The 26,839-nt window shown below is 42.7% G+C and overlaps 1 protein-coding gene across 4 annotated transcripts in view; it reads left to right on the forward strand.

Moving 5' to 3' along the window:
- Fkbp5 (FKBP prolyl isomerase 5) overlaps positions 1 to 26,839 on the forward strand; it is a 115,139-nt gene that overhangs the window by 53,185 nt on the left and 35,115 nt on the right. For 3 of the 4 annotated variants that reach the window (XM_076917250.1, XM_076917251.1, XM_034524620.2), the window contains 2 exons: positions 19,001 to 19,126; positions 21,880 to 22,024. In XM_076917250.1, coding sequence (XP_076773365.1) covers positions 19,001 to 19,126; positions 21,880 to 22,024 — 271 coding nt within the window. Of the gene's footprint in view, positions 1 to 795; positions 948 to 19,000; positions 19,127 to 21,879; positions 22,025 to 26,839 lie in introns of those variants that run through there. The other variant, XM_076917249.1, reaches the window with a different exon arrangement.

Here is a 26,839-nt window from a genome sequence, read left to right on the forward strand (position 1 = left end):
CACTTGGGAGGCAGAAGTGGGCAAATTTCTGAGTTCGAGGCCAGCCTGGTCTACAGAGTGAGTTCCAGGACAGCCATGGTTACACAGAGAACTCCTATCTTCAAACTAAAACAAAAGTAAATAATAAGAACTGGGTGTGATGGTGTACTCATGTTATCTTAGCACCTGAGAGGCAAAGGCAAAGTGTCACTCACAATTTGATGCCAGCCAGGATAGACAGCAAGACCTTATCTCAAAAAACCAAAGACAGGAAAAAAAGAAAACATGATGATTCAGTTACTCAGATTCCCAAAGTCACAGTTTTGATAAGCATTTTAAAATAAAAATGTTGGAAGAAAGATTTTATTTTATTATCAGTTAAAGTAGTAGACTTTAGAGTTTCCTGGGAAAACTCTGTCTTTCAAATCTGAGAGCACTAAGATTTGTTCATCAGTGCCTATTGTATAAGACTTGTCCTAACCATATCTTTTTCTGGCTTAAAATGGAGTCTATGGCCTTGTGCTTCTGGTTGACCAGAATATAGTTAACAGAGATTGGATTTACTCTCTTGGCTACAGTCACAAAGCAAACAGAAATCCCTAGACAAAATATATGAGGCAACAGCTTGAAACACCAGAAAGCTGACAGCAGAGAGGAGAGTGATCTCTGAGGAAATAGAAACCAGCAGGTAAAGCCTGTAATGACACCATCTGACTCCCAGAGGTCTTGTCTGCTGGAGTCCAGGGAGGACAGGCAGATGGCCTTTGAAAGGAAAGAGCTCCACCAGGGAGAACTCCAGAAGTGTGTGAACGATCCCGTTTGCTCTTCAGATGAGCACGGTTGAGTTGTGTAGAAGCCACTTAGTCAGACAAACAGCCACCCAAAAGGATAAAAGAAAAGAAAACCCTGTTTCTTTTCAGAGCCAGGCATAGTGGCAAATGCCTGTCATCTCAGCACTAAGGAAACAGGTGAGTTCAAAGCCAACCTGGGCTACTCAGCAACGAGATTCTATATCAAACAAAAAAATGTTTGAGTTACTGCCAGCCAAATAGGAAAGCCTTGTAAATCACAGAACATCAGGGAGAGTACTTAGAAATAATTGCCTTAATGGTGGGTGAATTCTTCCTCAATGAAGACTTATATCCTCTCAACAAAGTTCCAAAACAAGCCTGGAAAGGATCAGATTGTTTCCAGGTAACTTAAGTAGGACAAATTTCACATCTAGGGGAATGCAGAAATACCTATTCCTCATTAGAGCCAAATTCACAGTTAGCCTCTGGTGAAAAAATGTCAGGCTTGCACAGAAACAGGAAGAATTAGTCAATAGTATCAGACCCAGAAATGACTCTGATGATGAAATTAGTAGACACTGAAGTAGCTGTAATAACTATAATCCATTTGTTTAAGAAAATACAGGAAAGATTGGGAGTGTTGAATACAGGTCATTGGAGTGAGACCTACAGAGGTTGAGCGTAAGAGCTCACGTGTGGGAGTAGGGGCAGCCCAAACAGTGCAGGAGGAAGCTTACAAACTTAATGTCGTTGCAGTGCAAATTATCCAGAATATACTGGGAGATTTTTTGTTTGTTTTGTCCTTTTTTTTTTTTTTTTTTTTTTAAAGGCCTGGGAAAAAGGAATCATTTAGCTATGAGGCAGTCATGAAGATATAATGTGTATATAATTACAATTTTGAAGAGAAAGGGGATTACAGAAGCCTTTGGTGACAAAAAAAAGGGGGGGGCAGGATTTTCTAAATTTGGCAAGAAAAAAGAGAGGAAATGTAAAAAAGATGTGATTAATAGGAGACACACATTAAGAAGGTAGATTCACATGTAAATGATATCAGTGGTCACATTAAATATAAATGGCCTAAAAATATGCAGTTAAAAAGCAGCCTTACAGGTTGAATAGTAACTTGTTGTGGGCTACCTAGAAACAATTCACTGTGTTATGTGAATAAAAACATACCAATAAAACAAAAGGATACTCCATGCTAATACTGTCTAAGAAAGCTGAAATAATTGTACTGATTTTACGCACACTAGATTTTAGAACCAACAAGATTATCAATATGAGGGGCTAAAGAAATGGCTTAGTAGTTAAAAGTACTTACTGCTCCTCTTACTCAGGTGCGCTGAGTTCATTTCCCAGTACCTACCCTGGGTGGCTCACCCTTGTAGCCCCAGCTACAGGGGGGTCTGTTGATCTCTTCTGGCTTCTGCCAACACTCACATGCACATAAATACTTGCACATGAATGTAGAGAAACAAAAAGGATCATCAAGAGTAAAGCCCTTATATTAACGGTGTCATCAGTCCTAAGTGTTTATTTGAAATATTTATGTACCTATAAGTAGTACTTCAGAATACATGGATCAGGATCTGATAAGCTGAAGAATGGGGTCTTCAGTTGTCATCTTTTTCTTATTAGCTGATAGAACAGCAGATTACCTCCCTGCTCCTCCAGGTTGAGTACAGCAGCAGAAGAGATTTAGAAGACTTAACACTGTCAGCCAACTTCTTCCTGAACTGACAATTATATGATATCCGTTCATTGTAAACCAAATACACTTTAAGTTTCACATGAGATACTGACTAAAAGAGACCATAATTTTAGTTTAAGATAGTGTCAAAGATTTGAATGACTTAATGCTCACATGTTTATTCCAACCAAAAGCAATTAAAAACGATTGCTGGGTCTGAGCATGGGGGAGCACGCCTTTAACCCTAGCACTTGGGAGGCAGAGGCAGGCGGATCAGTGAGTTCCAGGCTTGGTCTATATTGTGAGTTCCAGGACAGCCAGACCTACATAGTGAGACCCTGTCTCAAGAAAACAAAAGTAAAAAAATAAAATCAATGCCGGGGGTTGGGGAGGTGGCTCACAACCATGTGTAACTCCAGTTCCAGGGTCTCTTCCAGCCCCTCAGAGCACTAGGCACAGACGTGATGCACAGATATACATGCAGGCAAGACACCTGTATATATAAATAAAATGGAAAAAAACAAATACACTGGGTATAGTGGCACACACCTTTAAACCAGGACCTTGGGAGGCAGAGGCAAGCAAATCTGAGTTTGAGGTCAGCCTGGTCTACAGAGCCAGTTCTAAGCCAGCCAAAGCTATATAGTGAGGCTCTGTCTAAAAAAAAAAAAAAAAAAAAAAAAAAAAAATGAACGATACCTGGAAAATCATAAACATGCTTTCAAGAAAACCAAAGGTTAGAAAAAATACTTGAATTTAAAAAATAAATGTGTGGTTTATAGTTCTAGAAATACCCAAAGGAAAAATCCAAAAGTGTAGGTGATAAAACAGTATCTGTACCTGACTCTTTAAGAAACTAGAGAGTGAAAAACAAAAGCTAAAGTAAACAGAAGAAATAGGTCGGAGATAAAAGCTTCAACCAGAAAAAACAACAAACAGACAGACAACACAGGAAAATAGTAGCACAAGCCAGTGAAATAAGAAGCTGTCACTTAGAAAGCAGCAACGTGGACTAGGATCCTCTAGCCTGAGTGAGCAGGAGGGAGAGAAGACACACATCTCTAATTGGAATGGAAGTAACAAAGACACGGAGCACGCATTTTAGAAAGAAGATAGATAATATTGTGAGTTACTTTACACAGATAAAGTAGACAGTGATTCAAGAGACCAAAGCGATGAATATCCTAGGAAGTGCTTCATCTGTGGAACATGGGTAGTTGACAGAGAGAGAATATTTCTCAACTTGTTGTGTGATGCCAACATTACCATAATGTCAAACTTGAATAGACTGCTAAAAAAAGAAAAAAAGTAGGAATAATAACCCTTAAGAACATAGTCCATCAGACTCTGGTGGCACACACCTTTAATCCCAGCACTCTGGAGGTAGAGGCAGGCAGATCTCTGAGTTTGAGGCCAGCCTGGTCTACAGAGTGAGTTTTGGGACAGCCAGGGCTACACAGAGAAACCCAGTCTCAAAAAGCAAAAAGAGGAGGAAGAGGAAGAGGAGGAGGAAGAGAGGAACATAGCCCATATGGTGGTTTTAACTGTCTGTAATTCCAGTCTTGGGGTCTGATGTAGACCTGTAGACACAGTGTACAGACATACAGTTAAGCAAAATACTAACACACATAAAATGATAAGCCCTTAAAATCTTTTAGTAGAGAAAAAGATTAACTTTTTACAAACAAAAATTGTGGAGCAAATTGGTCTTTGTACTTAAAAAAATAAGGTGTTTTATACTATGTATATTGCTGTGTGGAGCTTTCAGGGGGTGTGTATACCCCTTTTATTTTTAAAATTTGTTGCTTAAGTATTTGATGTCATTATCTTAATCCAGTAGCTTTCCCCTGTGGTTTCCAAGGGATTCCAGGAACATAAGTAATATTCCATAAGTTGCAAGATTCATTAAAGTGTTGTTGCTAATAAGCAAGACCATTCTCAAATTTTTATTTTTAGTTTGTTTTTGTCTTGATTTTTTGAGACAAGATTTCTCTGTGTTTCCTTGGCTGTCTTGGACCTCACTGCAGACCAGGCTTGGAACTCACAGAGATCCGCCTGCTTCTGCCTCCAGAGTGCTAGGATTAAAGGTGTGTCGCCACTGCCCGTCCATTAAGTTTAGCTGTGTTGGGAGTCCTAGAAAGGAGATGTATAACAAGTTACTAAAGACATCTGAGGTGGTTTACCCTTGTGAGCAGGGGCAACAGTTGTGTTAGAAAAAGTATCAACTATCCATGGTCATACTTTTATCGTCTAAATTGTGAGATATGGGTAATAAGTACCTAGTTGCCAACCAGCGCGAGGTTTGTTTTAACCCTTGAGGAGTAATTCCACCAGCAGAGGGCAGAAAAGGAGGCAAGGCAGGTCAGTGCAGCATGGCTCAGTAGCAAGCACTGGGTCAGACTTGGGGAGTCTGACCCCAAGAGGTTTATTTTAGGCTTATTTAAGCATAGCACAATCTGGTGAACATTATTCTTATGATGATTAACTCAATCCCATGTGGATAACAAAGCACAACTAGATCTCTGAGGAACAAACTAAGCACCGATCAGTTTACCTCTTTGTAAAAAAGTACATGTGCCACCTTCCATAAAGTGAGGCTCTCTGGATTGACTGGGAACACAGGTTTATGAGAGCACCCTCAAGTGCTAACAGTCCCCACAGATAGACAGAGGTCATCAAGCCACACAGCACATGCACTCCAGCCTTCTGGGTAAGAAAATGGGTTTTGCATTCCTTCCCTTGAAGGAACAACCCTTAACAACAACTTAACATTCTGGGTTCCTCTACTGCATCTGTGAGCACAAAGACTCTTATGCCCCTACAAAAAGTAAAGCCAGTTGATTATAGAACTAGCTGTGAGGCACAAATGTTTGAAATTTTTGGAAAAAAATCTTTGTAGCTTTGGATGCAATAAGGTTTTGTGAAGTAAAGTAAGTAAAAGAAAAACAGTGGGACTCGGTGTGGCACTCCTGTAATGCCAGCATTAAGAGACGAGACGAGAGTCATTGGAGCTTGAGGGCAGGCAGCCTGAGCCACACAGCAAGCAGATCAGAGACTGCCTGGAGTCCCGAGCTGGGAAAGAAGGACTTAATAAGTGAACACAAAAAGAACTCTGTGGTCGAAATGCTTCTTCATTATCTGGAGTGTAGTGGCGGCTCTATGGGGATGGGGAGAGCACGCATACTTACATGTCGAATGCTAGAGCATGTGGAGGTTATTCTGTGGGTAAGTTACTGTGCATTTCTCACGCTGTCTGCTAAGGGACGTGATGCCTGTACCTTCTTCAGCATTTATAGTATGCTGCTTACATTTTCAAAGCCTTAGTGTCATTTTAGAGAGAACTTGTCAGTGATTATCTAGGAAAAAGAAAGTGCACTGTGTGTATTGTTTTCTTGCGGTTTAAATGTTTTATAGAACTGAAAGACCGGGTAGCTGGGTGTAGTGCACACACCTTTGATTTCCAGTACTTGGGAGACAGAGACAGGCGCATCTCTGTGAGTTCAAGATCAGCCTGATCTACAAAGTGAGTTCAGGGTTACACAGAGAAATGCTATTTTGTGGGGTGGGGGAAGGAAGAGGAGGAGAAATCAAGTAAGTACCTCAGTGTGTTCTCTGACATGCCAAAGGCATTTTCAGAGAAATGTTAGATTGATAAAGGGCCATGTATGGGGCTTCACAGGGCAAAGGGCACACACTGTGGGTGTGAGTAGAGCTGAGACTGAAATGGGGGCGGGGTTATCCTCTAATCCAGCTGGGCCCTGCTTTGTCTCTTAAAAGGAAGAGAGGCCACACCTACAAAGGAAGGATGAAAGAGGCAGCATTTGGCTTAGTTGCTAAAGTGCTTGTTCTACAAGATCCAGACCTGAACTCAGATCCCCAGCACTTCCAGGAAAAGCCACTTGTGGCGCTGTTGAGTCTGGGAGGCAGAGATGAGGGCTTTTGGGCTTTGTGTCCATCTGGCTAAGTCTTCCAGGTGTAGAATCAGTGAGACAGTGTCATAAGAAATGAGACAGAGCAGCTGGAGAGATGGCTCAGGGGTTAAAAGCTCTGACTGCTCTGCCAGAGGTCCTGAGTTCGATTCCCAGCAACCACATGGTGGCTCACAACCATCTGTAATGGGATCTGATGCCCTCTTCTGGAGTGTCTGAAGACAGCTACAGTGTACTCATATGTATAAAATAAATACATAATTCTTTATTTTTTTAAAAAAAAAAAAGAACAGAGACATGCAGCATTTGAGGAGGGAGGGAGGGAACCTCCTCCAATGCTGTGGAGACCCTGTGGGTGGCACCTGGAGAAGGCCAAGGAGTAGCTCCCTCCCTGTCCACAGGCAGAGTACCCCCCGCCGGCCCTGGTGCTTCACCACGCCTCACCTTCAGAGCTGCAGGGTTATAAATGTACATGGTGTCAGCCCGAGAGTCTATAGTCACATGTTACAGCGGCCACAGAAAACCAGGGCCCTGTCTAAGGCAGCTCACAAGTAACATTTTTGTCCAGAGGTCTAGAATGGAAAGACAAGCTCTATAATCCTAAAATAACTTTTTATTCCTTGGGAATTTTTTTCTTTCCAGCTTTCACATCTGACTTTCCATAAAAACATAGATTTATTCATTAAGGTATTCTAAATATAAAGTCTTACAGCCAGAGTGTGGCTTTAGTCTAAACCCTTGCAATTTATAGCTGGAGAAATTTGATGTTGGTGCCTGCAGACGAGGCTATGCCTTCTGGCTGCTCAGCCTCCTGCCTTCAGAATGGGCCTTCCAGGTGACCAAGGCCTTTGCTCCTTTCACATGAGGAAAGGTCGCTCACAGACCCAAAATGCTAGTCTTTTTAAAAATGGATTTATTCCATGTGCTCACAACCTTTCAAATATTCAGAAATTAAAAAGGTATGCAAACTCCAAACAGATGTTACATATTAAATTTTGCTGTAATTTATCTTTAAAGTAAAGGGAATTTGTTTTTAGAGATAACTTAGGAAGCATTCATTAGTGTGCTTTTTATGCTCTAAGGAACTCGTTCTTTTCGTCCTCACCTTGTCACCGAATGCTGTTCCTGCACAGGAGTTCTGTAAGAAACACGAGGCAGCTTTGTTTTCAACATCTGCTTGATATACAGTGAAGTGTTTTAATGAGACGGTTGTATGTTATGTGTATGTGTGTTTTGCTGCATGTATGCCTGAGCTTCACATGTGTGCAGTCCCTGCAGAGGCCAGAAAATCATGTCAGATAACCTAGAACTGTAATTACGGATGGTTGTGAGCTGGTGTGTTGGTGCTGGGACTCAAACCTGGGTCCTTGTTGGAGCAGACAGTGCTGCAGCCCTGGGAGGCGATAGATAGTACAGATAGATAGTACATAACACCTTGGCTGGAGGCTCTGCCCCACCTTCTGACTCACCATCTTTTCCTTCAGTTGCTGGTTAATGTATAATGGTGGGATGTGGTCCTGGTCCTCTGTTCTTGACTCTTTGCTGTTAAACTAGTTAGAAGGTTTGCTGTGTGCTGTGTATACAGATGTGCTTCCAGTGCACCTCAGACCTCATGCTTAGTTATGCCCAGGAGCTTTAGTTACCACTCCTGAGGAGAAGCAAATCTTGTTTTTAATTTTAAGGTTAGGAGTGTGTACAGCAGAGTCTTTTCATATTTAATTTAGAGAAGTAGTCTCTGTGTCAATGCACCTTAGCCCTGATTCTGCCTGGTATTTTACTGTCTTTGTTCTGACTGCTTTTGAAAATCACAGGCCATCCTCCACCCCCACCCCTGTATGAGTGCTGCTTATATGTCCTTAAGGAGTGGAGGTTTTAAAGAAGGCCACACATTCCACACTGTGGGGTATTTACTGGCTTCTGTTGGTCTGTTCTTAGAAACCAGTGCAGACTTGGAACTAAATTATTAGGTGTTAATGAGTCACCTTAGGTTAATAATCTACTGCTCTGGTACCAAGTAGAAATTTGTTACTGTTTTTTTTTTTCTCTTAAGATTAAAACCGTGGAGCCAGGTGTGGTAGCACATTCCTTTACTCCCAGCACTTGCAGGCAGAGGCAGGCGGCTCTCGGGACTTGAGGTTAAGTTAGCAAGTTCTATGACATCAGGACTACATAGTGAGACCCTGTCCCAAAAAACAAAACCGAACAACAGTATGGCCCAAAGTTCTGGATTCATTCCTGCTGTCTCTGCCCTTACCAAGTGTACATTTTATGCAGACACATTTTCTAGAACAGTGCCTGACACAGCACAGTTGCTTATTGAATTCCCCTCCCTCCAGGGATTCAAACTCAGGGCCTCAAAATCGGAAAAAAAAAAAAAATGAGAAACTAAAATAAGTAAATAAGTGGAGTTTTGTAATTGTATGTGAATGGATATTTTTCCTGCATGTAAACCAAGGTCATACCTGAGGCCAGAGAGGGCCAGGAAAGGTCAGAGGATCCCCTAGACCCTGCGTTCAATCCCCAGCACCAAAACGAAGACATTCGAGAACTAGTCTGATGTGCTTAGGAGTAGTTGGAACAATATTTTTATCTTAATTACCATTAAATTCCCTAATATATAACTGTTACCAAGACTTTTCTCCCCGTATATTTTGAGAGCACCTCTTGCTCCACATGTCCTAGCTAGAGTTCCCTTGGTCTTTGGAAGGCACTGCTGATGTGGGATTAGGCGAGCAAGAAGGCTCTGCAGGCGCTCCCTGGGCCCATGTGGTGGAGGAGAGCAGACTCCTGGCAACTGTCTTGACTGCCACATCTATGCTGTAGCACGGTCCCCTCCTTCCCCATTAATAAACCAAATGTGATTTAGGTTTTGTTTTGCTTTCTTTTGTTTTGAAGATAGGGTTTCTCTGTGTAGCTGCCAGTCTTGTTCTCCAATGGTTCTTACCTGTCTTGCCCAGTGTAGTGGGGCTTGGCCTGCTGAGGATCTTTGCAGACATTTTGGAATACTTATAAGCAAATACATACACATTTCTTCCAAAAACAGAATCATGTTACACATTGTTCTGTATATGCCATTGTCTTCTTTTTCTTTTTTTAAAGATTTGTTTATTTTAAATATGTGAGTATACTGTCAATCTCTTCAGACACACCAGAGGAGGGCATCAGATTCACTACAGCTGGTTGTGAGCCACCATGTGGGAATTGAACTCAGGACCTCTGGAAGAGCAGTCAGTGCTCTTAACCACTGAGCCATCTCTCCAGCTATTGTCTTTTCTAAGAGGATGTGTTGGTGCCTGCTGTGATGGCACACACACCTTTAAAGCAGGCAGATCTCTGGTGAATTTGAGGCCAGCCTGCTCTACATAGTGGGTTCCAGGACATCCAGGGCCATGTACACAGACCCTGTCTTTTTTTTTTTTTTTTTTTTTAAAGTAAGTGTGTGTGTGTGTGGGGGGGGGGGTTGGCAGCTTTCTGGCTTGTTTGTTTTCCTTGTCGATAGTATAAGGTTGTTTATCTGCAGTGGGTAACGCTTCACTTGTTCCATGCAGATGGGGTTTGTAGCTGTCTTAATCCTAAGGGGAGATGGTAATGAAAACAGACATTTGACATTTAGATGAAGCCTGTGCAGTTGTAATCAGGGGCAATCTATAGACACCTGCCAGCGGTGTCAGTTGCAGTCATAATGACACATTCTGATCCATGCCTTCTCATCTAACTCTTCAGTGTCTAGGGGACCAAGTCATCACTGCACGCCGTGGGGATGCACTGTATCAACCATAATGACCTTCTTAATGCACTTTAATGAAAGCAGTGGTGTTCTTTTTGAGTAAACATTTACAGATTTCTTTCCTAGTTAGGTGGTTTGAGTGTTTTTAATGTTAGAGGCTAAATAATCTTCAACTGTGCATAGATTTAGCTTATCTCTTTCACAGCTGTGTGACATTTTTATAGTATGCATTTCCAGATGCTTGCACATTTCATGATCATTCACTTGAGGAAATGTTTTTATTTGGGGCTAGAGATTGCTCAGTAATTGAGAGCACTGACTGCTGCTCTTCCAAAGGATCCAGGTTCAGTTCCTATAACTTTATTCTTAGAGGATCTATGCCCTTCTCTGGCCTTTGTAGGCACCAGTCATGCATCTGGTATGTATATATACATTCAGGCAAAACACCCATGCATATAAAATAAAATCATTTTTTAAAATAAGAGCATAGGGCCAGGCAGTGATGGCACACACCTTTAATCCCAGCACTTGGGAGGCAGAGGCAGGTGGATCTCTGAGTTCGAGGCCAGCCTGGTCTACAGAGTGAGTTCCAGGACAGCCAGGGCTACACAGAGAAACCCTGTCTTGAAAAACAAAAACAATTTTTAAAGAAACATTATATGTAGCCACACTGTTAATTTAGCTCTACCTTATGTAGCCTGTGAATATTTAATTAATGGGGAAACCTGTGCACCTCCCTTTCTGAATTATGACTTTTCGTTCCCTCTTGGCTGTTTCCATTATGAATTTAAGAATGACTGGTTCTTTGTACAATTAAACCTTTGCTTCCCTCTGCCAAAGCATTTCATGTTCCCTCTAAAAGCCTGCTGCAAACATGAAACGTCCCAGCTGTCACCTCGGCATCTTTATTGATCCCTCTCTTGCTTCACTTTGAAACTCAGGACACACTACCTTTCTCTCTCTCTCTCTCTCTCTCTCTCTCTCTCTCTCTCTCTCTCTCTCTCTCTCTCCCTCCCTCCCTCCCTCCCCCTTCCTCCCTCCCCCTTCCTCCCTCCCCCATCTTTACTGTTGCCGAGTGCCTCTGAATGACACTAGTGAACACAGACTCAGCACATGATGTCTGTCCTTTAAAACAACCTTTAGCCAAATACTTATTCTGCAGAAATGTCCTCTCTTACTCTAAGTAGTATCTGCAGAAAGGTTTGAAGTTACAGTCACAAAATTACAAAGTGCTCAGGGAAGTGAGCAACCAAATATTAAAAGATGGTGGAAAATATTACTAATGTTTAAAAGGTCTCTATAACATACTAAAAATATTGATCATAGCTGCTGACCAAATAATGACATAGAAATTCCATCAATGAAAACCTCTCCCAACATAGAGTGACAGGACAGTGGTGGAAAGGAGAGAAGCAGTGGCTCCAGCCACATCTGGCTACTTGGGAGACGGTGCAGCGTGCTCTGACTCCTGGTGCTCTGATGCTGACTCAGCCCAGCTCCTCTGGGTTGGAGTCGGGCACCTACAGATTTTAAAAGTTCCACGGGTAATCCTAATGCTGACAGTGTTAGAAAAATTAGTAAGGAACCCGAAGACTAAGACTGCAGAGGTGTGACATCTCTTCAGTCAGACTTTGGGGCAAAGGGCAGGATTATTGCAGTGTCTATGGAGTGAGACCTGTAAGGATGGGAGACACGTTGGGGCTGAGGGAAGAAGGTAACACCTGGTACCTCTCTCTACTTGCTGTAACTTCAAGAAGCAAGAATATGTTTGTACTTCCCATAGGAAACATCGAGGAGCCAGCCACTCTAGGAGAGAAACCTGACTGGTCTACGGGATCCAACATAGGCCCTGCTCCTGGCCTCCTGATTTCTCTAGTGAACCCCAAGTCCAGTGCTGCGCTTGGAATGCCCTACTCCACCGTCAGGGCACTGCCACGGAGAGGCTCAGCAGCTGACACAGGGAAACAGTTTGCTTCTCTGTTTGATCCATTGATCTCGTCTGCTTTCTAGTTCTGGGAATCTTCCTGACTTTTCATAATCAGTGATGCATACCTACCATTTTTGTTGTTATTGTTGTTTTCTGAACTATTAGGAGTTTTATAGATTTACTAGACATGAGGTTGTCACGTTCCTTCAGCCAATTCCCAACACTGCAAAAACAACTTTTGTAGTATGACCCTGAGAAGCGAAAGCTGAGGACTTTCAATCTGCTTGAAGCCCAATAGGGTAAAATATTAAGAGGTGAAATGCTTCATTCAGATTCATCTTTATTGCATAAAGTTCATAAAGTTCACAGTGGCTAGTCTAATATTGTCTAGGGTTTCTTTTGTTTTGCTAGTAATACAACCCTGTGCCTCCTGCTTAATCATTCAGACCAAAATGTTGGCACACACATTTAATTACTGCTCAGGAAGCAGAGGCAGGAGGATCTCTCGGAGATCTAGGACAGCCTAGGTTACATAGAGAGAGACCCTTCTCAAAACAAAACAGGAAATGAATGCAACAATAATTCATCTGGTTAAACTGTCCCAGAAAAGCAAATGTGTACTGTGAGAAGGTGTTCAGAGCTCTAGTGGGGGCGTGGAGCTGCTTTATCCCTTCCTAGAACGGTCCTGCGATGTTCACCTCTGGTGCGGTGTACATGGAATTGTGAGGGAAAGGGAGGCTGCTTCCCTTGCCAGCCAGCCAGCTCAGCAGGTTAACCCTTACAATGATGGTATGACAGACAGACGGAGCCACATCGCTTCACATCCCAGGCAGTGTGAAGTAGGTCTGCTAGCTTTGCCAGCGAGAAGGAATAGTTTCAGGCGGTAAGGTGGCAGAGCCTCTTTCTTAAACTGTCTTCCTTACTGGACATCTCAGAGCCTTTGGCTGAGAGGCTGATGGAATCAGTCCCAGAAGTGCAGCTGAGGATTAAGGAGGGACACTGGAAATGAGGAAGGGAGGAAGACTGAGGAGGGACCCGGGAAGGTGGCTCCAGCTGGCTGGCTGCCCTCAGCTGGCTGGCCGCTCTCATGCATCTGTCGAGTCAAGCTGTTTCTGTTTTGTTTTTCACTTCTTATAAAAGTATACATGCATACATGTATGATAAGATACACTGCTTTAGACATTTAAATGTACTTAAGTGACATTAAGTACACTCCCTCCTAATATTGTGAAACCGTCACTGGTCATTTTTTTCATCACCCCAAACAGAAACTCTGTACCTTAAAATACCCCCTAGTAACCTTTATTCTACTTTGATTCTGACTTTGACTCTGTGCATATGTCGTATACATGTGTTGGCATGTGTGTGCACTCGTGTACAGGCCAGGGCTCAACATCCAATGTTGTAAAATTTTTGGTATTTTATTTTATTTGTGGTTTTTCGAGACAGGGTTTCTCTGTGTAGCCCTGGCTGTCCTGGAACTCACTCTGTAGACCAGGCTGGCCTCGAACTCAGAAATCCCCCTGCCTCTGCCTCCCAAGTGCTGGGATTAAAGGCATGCACCACCACTGCCCAGTGGTATTTTATTTGTGATTGGTGTGTATGCATGTATATGCCACCACGTTTGTGTAGAGGCCAGAGGATACATTTTAGGATATGGTTCTTTCCTTCCATGTGGAATCCAGAGATCAAACTTCAGTTTTCAGGCTTACGTAGCAAGCACGCTTACTCTCTGAGCCATCTCTCCAATCCTGCACCAACTCTAGACTGACTGGCCAGCAAGCCCCTGAGATCTCACGTGCTCAGCGTGTGAGCAGTACCATAGGACCCCAACACTAGGTCTCACGTGCTCAGCGTGTGAGCAGCACCATAGGACCCCAACACTAGGTCTCACGTGCTCAGCGTGTGAGCAGCACCATAGGACCCCAACATTTACACGATTTTTCCCCCCATGATATCTATTCTGATGGCTAGGAGCTCGTATCTCTTACAGTGTTTCTTTTGTTTACCTGGTCACTGACGTGAAACATCTTATCATTTTCTACATGAAGGTGTGTATATATATTTTTTGAGAGAGAGAGAGAGAGAGAGAGAGAGAGAGAGAGAGAGAGAGAAAGAAAGAGAGAGAGAGAGTGTCCAACACCACCTCCGTGTAGAAGACAGACCTTTCTTTGGGAAAGTAGCTGAATACCATAGTGAGTAATTTCACGTAGCTGTGTAATTGTTTTCTCTACCTGTGTATTAGCTCTTTTTTCATTTTTAAAGTGTATTTCTTGTCTGCCAATAAATAACTGTTACTGTCTCTAGGCTGGAATGTCTGAGAGAGGTTTGAGGTTGAAGTTTAAATGAGGCCTTTCCACTCCATTCTTAGAACCAAATGTCAAAATTGAGGTCCACTTAACATGCTCTATGTTCTGAGGCCTAGGTATGTTTCTTTCTTGTGTCTTTTCTCTTCTGTGGAGCTAAAAGCTCTACGTAACAAGGCCAGGAGTTGGCGGGGCTTAGTGGTGCTTGCTGTGGTTCCTCAGTGCTCCTGGGGAAGAAGCCAGGGATGATCCGATGGGACACTGGTGTGAGAACAGCAGCAGTCATGTGTAGACTGGTCAAAGCTCTGGGTAGCTCCTCATGGGAGAGACTGGTACTGCTGGTGAAACACTGTGGTCTTCTCGTGTCTCTGTTGTGTCTCGGGTGACTGCTGGCTGGTACTTTGGAGGCGAGTGCCTATCTGGCATGTCCATAACAGAAGAACTGGGTGTTCCCTTTTTGGAGCACTGGGATGAAGTCTCCCTCCTTTAGCTGGAGAAGTACAGTAAGCTTTATCATGATTAATAACAGCCTTAGGTAAAAGTGACTTTAAACCAGAGTAAACAAGACTGTTAGAAAAATACTGAAATTTCCTTAGTTTGTCTTAAAGGTTTTTAAGAATTGTCTTTTTAATATAACACTGTAAAGCAAAAAGGCTACTTATTTTATCTGTTTGCTTATAAAAATCTATACTTCTAGTGACCTAAATGAAATTCAAGAGAAATGTTTAGAAAATTAAGGAATTTTTTTTTTTTTTTTTTTTAGGGGAAGGGGTTGTTGTGGTTTTTGTTTTGGTTGATTGGTTTTTGTTTTGGTTGTTGTTTGTTTGTTTGTTTTTGAAACAGAATTTCTCTGTATATAGCCCTGGCTGTCTTGGACCTTGCTCTGTAGACCAGACTGCACTTGAACTCACAGAGACCTGTCTTGCTTTGTCTACTGAGTGCTGGGATGAAAGTGTGCAAGACCACTGTACTGACCAGCTTAGTTCATTTTTTTTATTCCTTAAGATTTAAATAGCTTTGAAACCTTAAGATTTTCTTTAAGATTTGAAATGTCCTGAAGAAAAAACCAAAAAAGGTTGTTTTCTGGTTTTCCAAATTCCTAGTTCTTCTCTTCATATGGCCTCAGCAGTACTGATTCCGAGATTCTCGGATTTGCATCCTCACATCCTTACGTTGATCAAGGTCCTTTGTCTAGTTGGCAGTTACAGAAGCAACAAATTGGGTTGAAAGGAGTTGAGAGTTGAGCAGCAAGCCAAGATTTCTTTTCTTCATCCTTTATTTTTAATTTAAGTATTTAGCTTTTGAGACTTTCATATGAATACTGTTTTTACATCATTTCTCCTTTAATTCTGCCATATCCCCTTCTTAAATTCGTGCTTTATTCGTTAATTATTGTTACACATGTGTGCATGCATACACATGGGCGTGTGTGTGCTTATGAATACAGGTTGCTGAGGTCATATAGTTTTGCTTATATGCGTTTAGAGAAGGTAGCTAAGGTTAATGCTCACCCCGATCCTCCTCCCTCCACCTCCTGAGTGCTGGGATTGCAGGAAGTTTATGTTGCATGTGCCGATTGAAGAAAACTTTTTTTCTCTCTTTTTTAAAAATTAACTTTGTGTTGTCTGCATGTCATCCCCATGCATAGGCCAGAAGAAGGTGTCAGATCTTCTGGAGCTATGTTGCAGAAGCTTGTGAGTCCCCATGGGGTGCTGGGAACCGAACATCAGCTCTAGTGCTCAGCCACGGAGCCAGCTCTCCAGCTCACTCATTGCAGAGTTTGGAAGGATAGCTCATAAATAAGTCCGCTCCCCTTACAGCGCCATGAGGCAGTTTGTCTATTTGCTGTTGTCACGAGGTTTGGTTATGACACACAGCACCTATTAGAAGGCCATCAGCCCCTTCCCACCCTTTGAGTTTTTGACACAGGGCTTTTCCTGTGACTAGGCTGGCCTCAGAAATCCACCTCCGCCTCCCAAGTGTTGGGATTATAGGTGTGATCACCCTGACCGGCCTAGATCCCATTTCTTAAATGTTGCCACTCATGACTCCTTTTTGATCAAGAAATTCCTAAGCAATCCCGGACATGCGGGTGTATAAAATAGACATACAAGGAGAACATTTATTGATAATAAGTCATAGTTTATTTTAAAACAATCTTTGCTGTGCAGATATTTTTACTATTTATTCAAGATGAAAGCACATATGCATTCCAACCGATGGATATGTTTGTTTATCCAGTACAGTTAAGTCTGTGTTCTGATATTACCTGCTGAGGAATGGCAGCAGGAAAATATTAGGTACTTGTTGTGTGTCCTTAAACCATGGTGTTTCCATAAGAGCAGAAACTGTCATATGTGCAGCAAAAACACTGCAGTTTGTACATAGTCCACAGTAGCCTCCGGTGTGAGCTGAGGAGCTGTGAGCAGCGCCATTTAGCATGGTTCACTGGCACGTATGGTCAGATACACATGTGTGCTCAGAACCAAGAGCTCAGTAGAGCTCCACACTGTGGCATGGCCAGCACTGCCAGGACACCTTGGATTCCTTGTGAATTTATTTTTGTATGGACTTTGGGCCAGTGTGTGTGGAGAACACATTGCAGCTGCTCAGTTGTTCTCTCCCTGGTGTGGGATCACTACTTAGTCTTCAGTTATGCTGTACATCACCTGCTAAAGTGATGTGCATCACACCCTGTCTGTGGGTAATTGTGGGCTGGTGGATACTTCTCAAGAAATTCTCACCTAGTGGTTTTAATGTGTCCAGTGTTTCAATCATGTTCTGTTGATAGAGGTCCATGTGTCTCTGAAAACCTACGGAACATTTCCCAAGGATACATGACCTACTCCCTCCAGATATTTGAAAGACTTTTTTTTTTTTTTTTCCGTTTAGGTGCTTCCTGTAAGCTCTCATGCATCAGAAATATGTGTCACAAGCACTGGGTCCTAGAAGCTGAGAGGCAGTCTCCCTGTCTGATTTCCCTTATTATCTAGTCCAGCATTATGCTGAGCTAGGCTAGGTACTTAACTTTTGTTGTTTGTTTGAGAACAGTTTGTTCTAGGCTTTCGCTTACCCTGAGCCAAACATGTGGACCTTTTATTCTGGTATAAACTGTGCTAGAAAATCCAGCACAGGGGCTTGGCCCTGGGATTGTGCTGCTCTCTCTTTTTGAAAATCTTTCAACACAACAAACTGCCCGCCCTGAAGAAGACGTCGATTGTTTGGGAATGAGTTAAAACACTCATATTTCAGTTGCCTGTTTGTTAGTTCTATCAGTAAAGCGGTTTTTACAAGGCTGGATGTTGTTTTTTTGTTTTGACTGTCAACAGAGGGCCCAGAAGGTGACTTGACTGAGCCTGGAGTCTGTTCTTGTGGAAATAGCTTTAGAAGTGACCCCTGGTTAGCTGGGTTTTGGTAATCTCCTTAACCTGAGTACGCAGAACACCGAGGCAAGAGAAATGTCCAGTTTGAAGCCAGCCTGGGCTACATAAGAACCTGTTTCAGAAAATAGTTGGCATTGTCATTAATTCTTCATTTCCCTGCTCAATCAAGGAGCAGCATAAGGTTAGTCACAGCAGTAGACAAGTGTGTTTCATTTGGCCTATTGATCACTGATAGACAGGTTGGCCTTGAATGAGAAAAGGCCAGGTGACAGCACTCATGAGGCAGGCACGTGAATCTCTGTGAGTTTGAGGCTAGCCTGGTCTACAAATTGTGTTCAGGGCAGCCGATCTCTGTGAAGTAAAGTTGTTATTCTGAGCACACTGCTCTGAGTAAAGGCTTAAAGTACCTGAAGTAGGAGCAAGGAGAGCCTCAGAGTTCCAGCCTACGTTCCCTGCTAAAGACTGCGATATGAAAAGCACACAACCCGGGTTCCAGAAGACCCTTACCTACCAGGAATGCCGCATAAATACCAGCATCCAGTTGAGAAGAGCTAAGGAAGGGTAAAATGGACAGACAACTTGCATGGACATCGTGCGTCTGGCATGTGAGAGGAAGAAGAGAGAGTAATCAGATGCGTGTAGCTGGTTGGCTGGACCAGTGAGCTGTGTGAAGGAAAGCGGCTGAGCTCCTGAGAGGATCTCAGTTCTCCCCCAAGAGTATGGCTGTAGGAGAAGAACGTTTTATGGTTCTGAGAGGCAGCTTCTCCCTGTGTAGTCCTGTTAAGGAATATAATTACCGGCAGACCTGACTTATGCTGCTCTTTAATCTAGGGCCATGGCTAGACGGGAAATTGAAGAAGTGGGTGATGGTGATATTTTACTTACCTGTCTGGTGACATCAATACATACCCACAGCAAATGCTCTTGTTATTGTTTCTGTGCTTTCACTCTGTTAGTCTATGTAAGCTCAGTTCTCCTGCTTTTCAGGTGTACTGAGAAGTGATTCTTTCTTTTTTTTTTTTTTTTTAACACATAATAGAGTCTATTTTAATTACATTCCCAGTAAAGTATTTATACAGTGTTGTTTCACAATTTAAAAAAAATCAAAGAATTTAGAGAGTTTGAAAAAATGGAGTCATAATACCAGAAGAGAGGAAAGTGTACATTAAAGTGTAGAGGGAACTGCCTAACAGGCAGAAACAGCCCAGAGCATCCTCCTCAGTAAGGAAGAGGTTCTTTCACTGAAGAAAATGTGTTTCTTTTGGCAGGTCTTCTACTTACAGAGGACAATGACTACTGATGAGGGCACGAGTAACAATGAAGAAAACCCAGCAGCCGCTGTGGCTGAGCAGGGAGAAGATATCACTACGAAGAAAGATCGAGGAGTATTAAAGGTAAGGCGGTAGAGGTGTGTGACAGAGGGGTCTCTGCTTGCCTGAGACCTTGTGGATCGTTGTGCAGCCTGTCTGGTGGACTGCAGCTCGCCTCTCATCTACCTTCATGGTTGGGGCAATCTCAGGTTATAGGTGGTGTATTACATAGCAGCTTCGGCTGAGCCAGGTACATTAACTCACGTCTCAGGCCCTGGAGAGCAAGTCCAAGTCATGCTTTCCCTCAAAAGAGTCCCTCCTTATTTCAGAGTGTGCATGTAGATTGCTGTTTGAACATGTCATCTTAGTGTGCTAAAGCTATGCAGTGATTGTTGAAGAATCTATAGAGAAAAAGGAGAGGCCTTAGTTTTTATATATGTATTATGATGGAAGGACACAGAATATATATTTGGGTCATCTTTTCTATTCTCTGTGTGTGTGTGTGATGCATTTGTATATACACATGTGTACTTGTCCCTCTGTCAAGATCACTTTTCTACCTTATTTTTCTATGAGACAGAGTCTTTCACCAAAGCTCGAAGGAAGCCTGTTTTAGTAAGTCTGGGTAGCCAGCAAGCCTCTGGGGTCCATCTAGGTTGGAGACACACTGTGTCATGATTATGTTTTTACATGGGTCTAAGGAATCTGAGCTTGGATCCTCCTTGAACCAGCCCTGCATTTTTTAATTTGCATCTTAGCAAATTAAACAGTACCTTTTGATGATGGTGGGACTGGGTATGGTTCCTAGGGTCTCACTAAGTTGTCCAGGCTGGCTTTGATTACACTGTAACCCAGGCACGTCTTGAAACTACCATCCTTAGTCTCCTAAGTAGTGGCGATTACAAGATTGTGTTCCCAGAATGGTCCAGATTCTCTTCTGTGGTTCTCTTTCGAATCTCCCTGTATTCCTGTTACCTTGCTTGGTGCTGTCAGACTACCGAGATCTCCCTTTCCTGCAGCTTCTTAGCCTGGTAGCTGTAATTAATTCCTCATCCAGAGCTCTAGGAAGCTTCTCAAGCGGCGATTCTCCAGGCTGTCTACATCGTCTCCTGCCTCATCTTTTCAGTGTGCTGCATTCAGAGAACTGGCCTCCCAGGTCCCTCAGACCCTGTATATTCTGTAACAGAATACTGGGTGATTCATAAGAGAGAAGTTTATTTTGGCTCACAGTTCCGTAGTCTGAGAAGTCCAAGAACATGGCATGCCTGGATCTCCTTGCTTCTAGTAAGGACTCACTTCAGAGTAGAAAGCAGAATACAGGCAGGAAGGCAGGCAGGCAGGCAGGCAGGCATAAAGATCTGAGAGCCACGAGCAGGCGTGGACAGCTTTGTACAACTTGTGCAATGAGCCAGTCCCTGCACAGGGAGCTCACAGAAGCAAGACCTTGATTCCACCTAACTACCTACTTCCTCCTGAAGGCTTCATGTCCCAGCACTGTCCTGATAGCAGTCAATCTAGTGGAAGCTTTAGAGAGGACAGGTCATGTTCATCCCTCACTCAGACCACAGTATACCTCCACTGGGAGTGTACATTTCTGTCGAGCCTGCTCAGAACACTCGGAATAGACAGTAAACTATAGTCTCCTTTGTTCTAGGGAGTAACTCTAAGAACAACAAGTTTTAGGCTTATTATAACTGTTTGTGACTTTAAGTTCCTTAGGTTATAACATTTGTTACTGTCTAGATCCTTCAAGTCACCTTGGGGCTTTTGGTGAAGATTCAATGTGTTTCACAGCTGTGACCCGGAGCATTCGTCAACCTCCCTGGGTTTAGTTTTCTGTTTGTAAAATTTATAATAAATAATAATAAATGTATAAGTTGGTTTTACACTTTTCACATAAATTAAAACTAGATTTTTATCTTTGAGGCAACTTAAGACTTAAGCACAAGTTTCATCTTGTTGGGAAGACAAGCTACACATACACATAAGAAGAGGACATTATCACATGTTAGCTGCTGTCTTCTGCACTACTGAAAATGGTCCCTTTGGCACAGATGATTGACAGGCTGAATTGCACCACCACAGGCCTGGATTAAATTTTCTTTTCCAAGAATTGACCAACTGCATTAGCAGCTTGCTCTGCCAAGAATAAAAGAAATATTTTGGATTTTATAATGTATAAATATTTTTCATTTTGAAGTTCTTTTTTTTTTCTTTTTACTAGAAAACAAGCTACTTGGTATCGTCTAAGTCTGTATTTTGCAGATTATTCAGACAATGGGAGTGTAAGCAGTTACGTTGGAGCATAGAGCAGAGCAGTGGGAACCTGTCTTTAGCAGAGGAGGGAAGTAAATAAGCCACGTACATCTTTTGACTCTTTGCTATTTAACAAGTCCAGCAGTCTTTGGCTAATTCAGTTTGTGTACCTTCTGCCTGCTCGTGAATCTGTGTTTTGAGAGATTTTAGCATCAAGTATGGGGCTTTCAACCAACCAAGTGAGGTTTACTGGTTAATTCTGTTTTGTCTTGTTGGAGATAGGGTTTCACAGGATAAACTAGCTGGCCTGGAGCTTACTATGTAGACCAGGCTGTCTCCGTGGTGATCCTTTTGCCTCTGCTCTGGCTTTCTATTCTGAGACAATATTGTATGAGCAGTACCATTCATCATAACACAAAGGGTTGGTGAAAGACAGTTTTCTGAGAGTGCAGCAAAGGACCCGTGAGGAACAGCGGCAAATCTGCCCATCTGTCTGAGTGCAGGGGAGTGACCTGTATGGCCTTTGTGTCCTTTTACAAGTACAAAGCTCTACACTTTCTTTTCTTGTGTTTGTCTTCCAGATTGTCAAAAGAGTGGGGACTAGTGAAGAGACCCCAATGATTGGTGACAAAGTTTATGTCCACTACAAAGGAAAGCTATCAAATGGAAAGAAGTTTGATTCCAGTCATGACAGAAATGAGCCATTTGTCTTTAGCCTTGGCAAAGGTAAGAGGGCAATGTTTGCAGTGTTTGTCTAGGTTTGTTTCTGTTTATATTCCACAGAAGAAATGGAGCCTGTCCCTGGCAAATATGGTCCATGGATCCCTATGTGTCTCTGAGGTCTTTTGGGGACCATAGTGTCACTTTTTGCAGCAGTATGAAGGTAATGCCGCTTTCACTTACTGACACTCATACTGGCAGCCTAAACCTGCAGAGGTACAAATTGCAGGGACCATCGTGGCTATCAGGGATAGTCATCTCTGCAGCTAACATTGTGTTGTCACTGCCTCTCCTGTCGGCTGTCACCTTAGGCTCTCGCCTTCAGACGTCAGCACATTATTACACACATAGTGTGGTTCCTGGATGGCTCTCAGGTCCTGAGTGTGGCACTTCTCTGCACTTGTGCCTCAGGAAGCCTGCTGCACTCAGATGGGAACTGAACTAGCTCAGGGTTGCCGTCTTCTTTGCAAAGGCAGACGATGACTACTCAGACTTGAGAGCTATTTCCTGAAGGAGAGTGGCACAAACCTGTCACTTCAAAGGAAACAACCTACAGCGTTTGTTGCCATTGCAGCTTCATGTAGAAAACCAGTTTTAAAAAAAATTTGTGACTGTCGTGCGCTTAACAGCTTCTTAAAACATAAGCCTTGTGTGAGAGCAGTGGGCACTACGGAGCACGACTTTACTCCTGGACAGTGAGATCTGCCACTGTTAGAATGTCTGCCTAACTCAGCCAGTTTTCCCAGGGACCAGTGCAATACACATGGTCAAATGTGGACAAGCAGTCCATCCATTCAAGCTAGACCAGCGCTTTAGCGGAATACAGTACGAAAGTCCTTTGATGCAGCTGACCTTCTGAACCTCTCATCCACCTTTGATAGTCACCCAGGAATTCTGTGACGCTGCCCTACTGCCTTTCCCTAGGTCCTTGTGAGGTTGCACTTTTCTACATCTTCAGTCAGAAGCAAACGAGTGACTTCCTCTTTGTTTATATTAAGTCAAACATGTTTCACTTTTGTAAAATTAAAAATGAGAGCTCAGGCCTGGGGTGTTGTTATGTAGCCAGAGTGCTCCCCTGGCACCCCCCAGAGCTGAGTTTGAGCCTCAGGTGTAGTACCTGTCTGTAATCCCAGCTCTTGGCAGACTGGAGGCCGGGGGCTCAGAGGCACAGTGTAGTGTTTAGTTGACCACAGAACAAAGAAATGTAAGGCAGCATAATGGCACATACTTATCACCCCTGCAGGTGGGAGGTGTTCTAGTTATGATTTCTATTGTGATGAAACACCGTGAGGAGAGGGTTTATTTGACTTACATGCTGTTCATCAATGGAAGTCAGGACAGGAACTTAAACAGGGCAGGAACCTGCAGGCAGGAGCGAACTCAGAGGCCATGGAGGGGTGCTGCTGACTGGTTGCTCAGCCTGCTTTCTTATAGATCCTAGGACTACCAGCCCAGGGATGACACCACCCACAATGGTCCTCCCCAATTAACCACTAATTAAGAAAATGCCAGCCGGGCGGTGGTGGCGCACGCCTTTAATCCCAGCACTTGGGAGGCAGAAGCAGGCGGATTTCTGAGTTCAAGGCCAGCCTGGTCTACCGAGTGAGTTCCAGGACAGCCAAGGCTATACAGAGAAACCCTGTCTCGAAAAACCAAAAAAAAAAAAAAAAAAAAAAAAAAAAAAAAAAAAAGAAAGAAAGAAAGAAAGAAAATGCCTACAGCTAGATTTATGGATACATTTTCTCAGTTGAGGTACCCTCCTGTCAGATGACTTCAGCTTATGTCAAGTTGATATAAACTAGCCAGTACAGGAGGCAAAGTAGAGCCCTAAGTTCAAAGCTGTGTTGCACTTCACAGCAAGACCTTGTCTCAGGAAAAGAGAAAAAAAATAGCCAGGCCATTTAGATTTTATATTAATATTGTAACAGTTGCTACTTCATTAAAATAAAAAATAAATATAAATAGAAAGTAGTTTAAATATTTTCTCTGAGCTCTCTAGTCCCTTATAGTATATGTCTCTCAAGGGAATATATAGAAATATTCCAAAGAGAAGTTCTAGGCTAATTTTGAGATTCTAGTATGATTTCAGTGTTTTGTTTTAAGATATAGTCTTCTCTATGTTGCCCTGCCTATCCTGGAACTCACAATGTAGAGTAGGCTGACCTCAAAGAGATCTACCTGCCTCTGTCTCTTGAGTGCTAGAGCTAAAGATATGCGCCACCACACCGGACCTGAGATTAGTATTTTAAATAGGCTAAGACCTGGTTGTTAGCACAGTGGCCTGTGTTCCAGGACAGAAACAGGAGAGGTTTTTCTTATGTGCCTATGTTATTTTTGTTTGTGGACTGTTGTCCAGACTGATTTTTTTCCTCTGAAGCATCCTTCCTTGATGGTGAAGTACTAAATGAAACAGACAAGTCCTTTCTTCAAGTTGTTGTCCATCTCCATCATTAGGAGTTGGAAAACTTCAATGTCCAGTTCTCCCAACATTGTTGAAAAGACTTGCTTTTCTAAAGATGTCTCTTGTCACCCTTGCTGAAAATTACTGTGTGTACAACTTTTAAATATGTGCTTGCATTTAAAATCTGAGTGTGTTTAGAATCTGACACCATGAAAGTGTTTTTGTTTCTATCTGAGGAGACAGAGGTACAGAGGGTTGCAGTGTCTGTTCACTTGTGCACAGTGAGTCAGCCAGGACTCACCCCAGGTCGTGTTTCTGAAGTTTCCTCAAACCTAAGGTGTGAAAGAGTGCAGTCCAGCTTTCAGAACAGCCCACAGTGTGCACACGCACACCTGCTCCACCAGTTGCTCTTCTCTGTGCGATGACTGTAGTTCGTAGGATTCATAAACACAAAATGCTTGATGATATTGTAAAATTAATGTATACTTTAAAAGAAGTGTTATACTTTATAAATCTTATAATACTAAGCTTAAAAGAGATTTTATATCACACTTAATACACTTATTAGAAAGTACTGAAGCTTGGCGATGGTGGCTCACACCTTTAACTCTCCACATAGGAGGCAGAGGCAAGAGGACCTCTGTGAGTTTGAGGCCAGCCTTGTCTACATAGTAACTTCCAGGACAGCCAGGAACACACAGAGAAACCCTGTCTCAAAAGAAACAAAAGAGAAAGATTAGAACGAGAGAGATGGCTCAGCAGTTAAGAGCACTGGCTGCTTTTCCACAGGACCCCAGTTTGAATTCCCAGCAACCACCATGCAAGTGAAACACTAATACACATAAAATAAGAATAAGTAAATAAATAAAAGTTAAAGAAAAAGAAAAAAGAATTTAAAGACAAAAGACTCAGCTATGATCCAGCAGCCTACTTCTGGATAGTTATCAAGAAGAACTGTGGAAAGGGTCTCATGCTTATACACACGCTCACAGCAAGTGTTAGCCACCGTGATCAAAAGGTTGAAGCAACTGAAGTGTCCTTTAGCACCTGACTGACACAAAATGTGATATGACCACATGGTGGATTATTACGCAAGTCTCCCCACTCGCCCTCCCTCCGCCTTTGGTTTTTTGAAACGGGGTTTCTCTGTGTAGCCCTGGCTGTCCTGGAACTCACTCTGTAGACCAGGCTGGCATCAAACTCACAGATCCTCCTGCCTCTCTGCCTTCCGAGTATTAGGATTAAATGTCTGTGCCAACACACCGACCATATTACTCAGTCTTAAAGGAGAGGGAAAGTCTGGCACATACTACATCAGTGATGAACCCCAAAGACACTCTACTAAATGAAGTAATCCAACCCGGAAATGAACACCATGTGCCTCCACTTGTATTACATGTTTATAGAAAAAAATGTTTGCCTGTGGCTGAGAGGAGGAGGAAATAAGGTATGTAATCAGTATAAAGTTTCAGACGGTAAAACCAGAACATTCTGGAGATGGCTGCACAGCGTGTACATGTAGTCTATCAAGTGCACACTGAAGAATGCTTAAGATGATAAACTCGGTTTAACCACAGCAAAACATGTTTGAAGTCAGAGGAGTTATGCAGTAAAAATGACTAGTCATTTATTAATAAAGTAGTTTTCATTATAAAGGAAGTATTAGGTGATTATAATATGTTTTTTAAAGTATTGTGTGGGTTTTTTTCTTCTCTATCACTATAGAAGGAAAACAAAAATATAGTACATTGCTCTTATCCTGGGCTAGTGGACATTTTACTTATTTACTTGTGTGTGTTGTGCAAATGTGTGTCGTGTTCATGTTTGTACGCATGTGTGTGAAGCTCAGCCTTGGGAGCTGTTCATACTGCTTTTGAGAGGGTACCTCTGCTTTGGACCTGGAACTTAACCATTCAGCTACAATGGCTGTCCCACGAGACTCGGTGTCCTCTCTGCTTCCCAGTGCTAGGCTAGCAGCACTGCCACTGGGCCTGGCTTTTCCATGGAGCTAGAGCTCTGACTCAGGACCTCACACTTGTCCACTGAGCTACTTCCCAACATTGCCTTTAAACTCAGATTGCCTGTGTCCTTGTAGGTACAAGAGGTATAAATATGTATTATTTGATATTTTGTTACAAATGGAATAGAACTCCTAAAATTGAAACATTGTGTTTGAGGTAGTAAAACTGAGGCGCAGATCAAATGTAGGAATAAATTTATTTATTTATTTATTTATTTATTTATTTATTTATTTGGTTTTTCGAGACAGGGTTTCTCTGTGTAGCCCTGCTGTCCTGGAACTCACTCTGAAGACCAGGCTGGCCTCGAACTCAGAAATCTGCCTGCCTCTGCCTCCCAAGTGCTGGGATTAAAGGCGTGCGCCACCACTGCCCGGCAGGAATAAATTTTTTAAGAATATA

Source organism: Arvicanthis niloticus, chromosome 20 (assembly GCF_011762505.2).
Source record: "Arvicanthis niloticus isolate mArvNil1 chromosome 20, mArvNil1.pat.X, whole genome shotgun sequence".
Lineage (NCBI taxonomy): Eukaryota > Metazoa > Chordata > Mammalia > Rodentia > Muridae > Arvicanthis > Arvicanthis niloticus.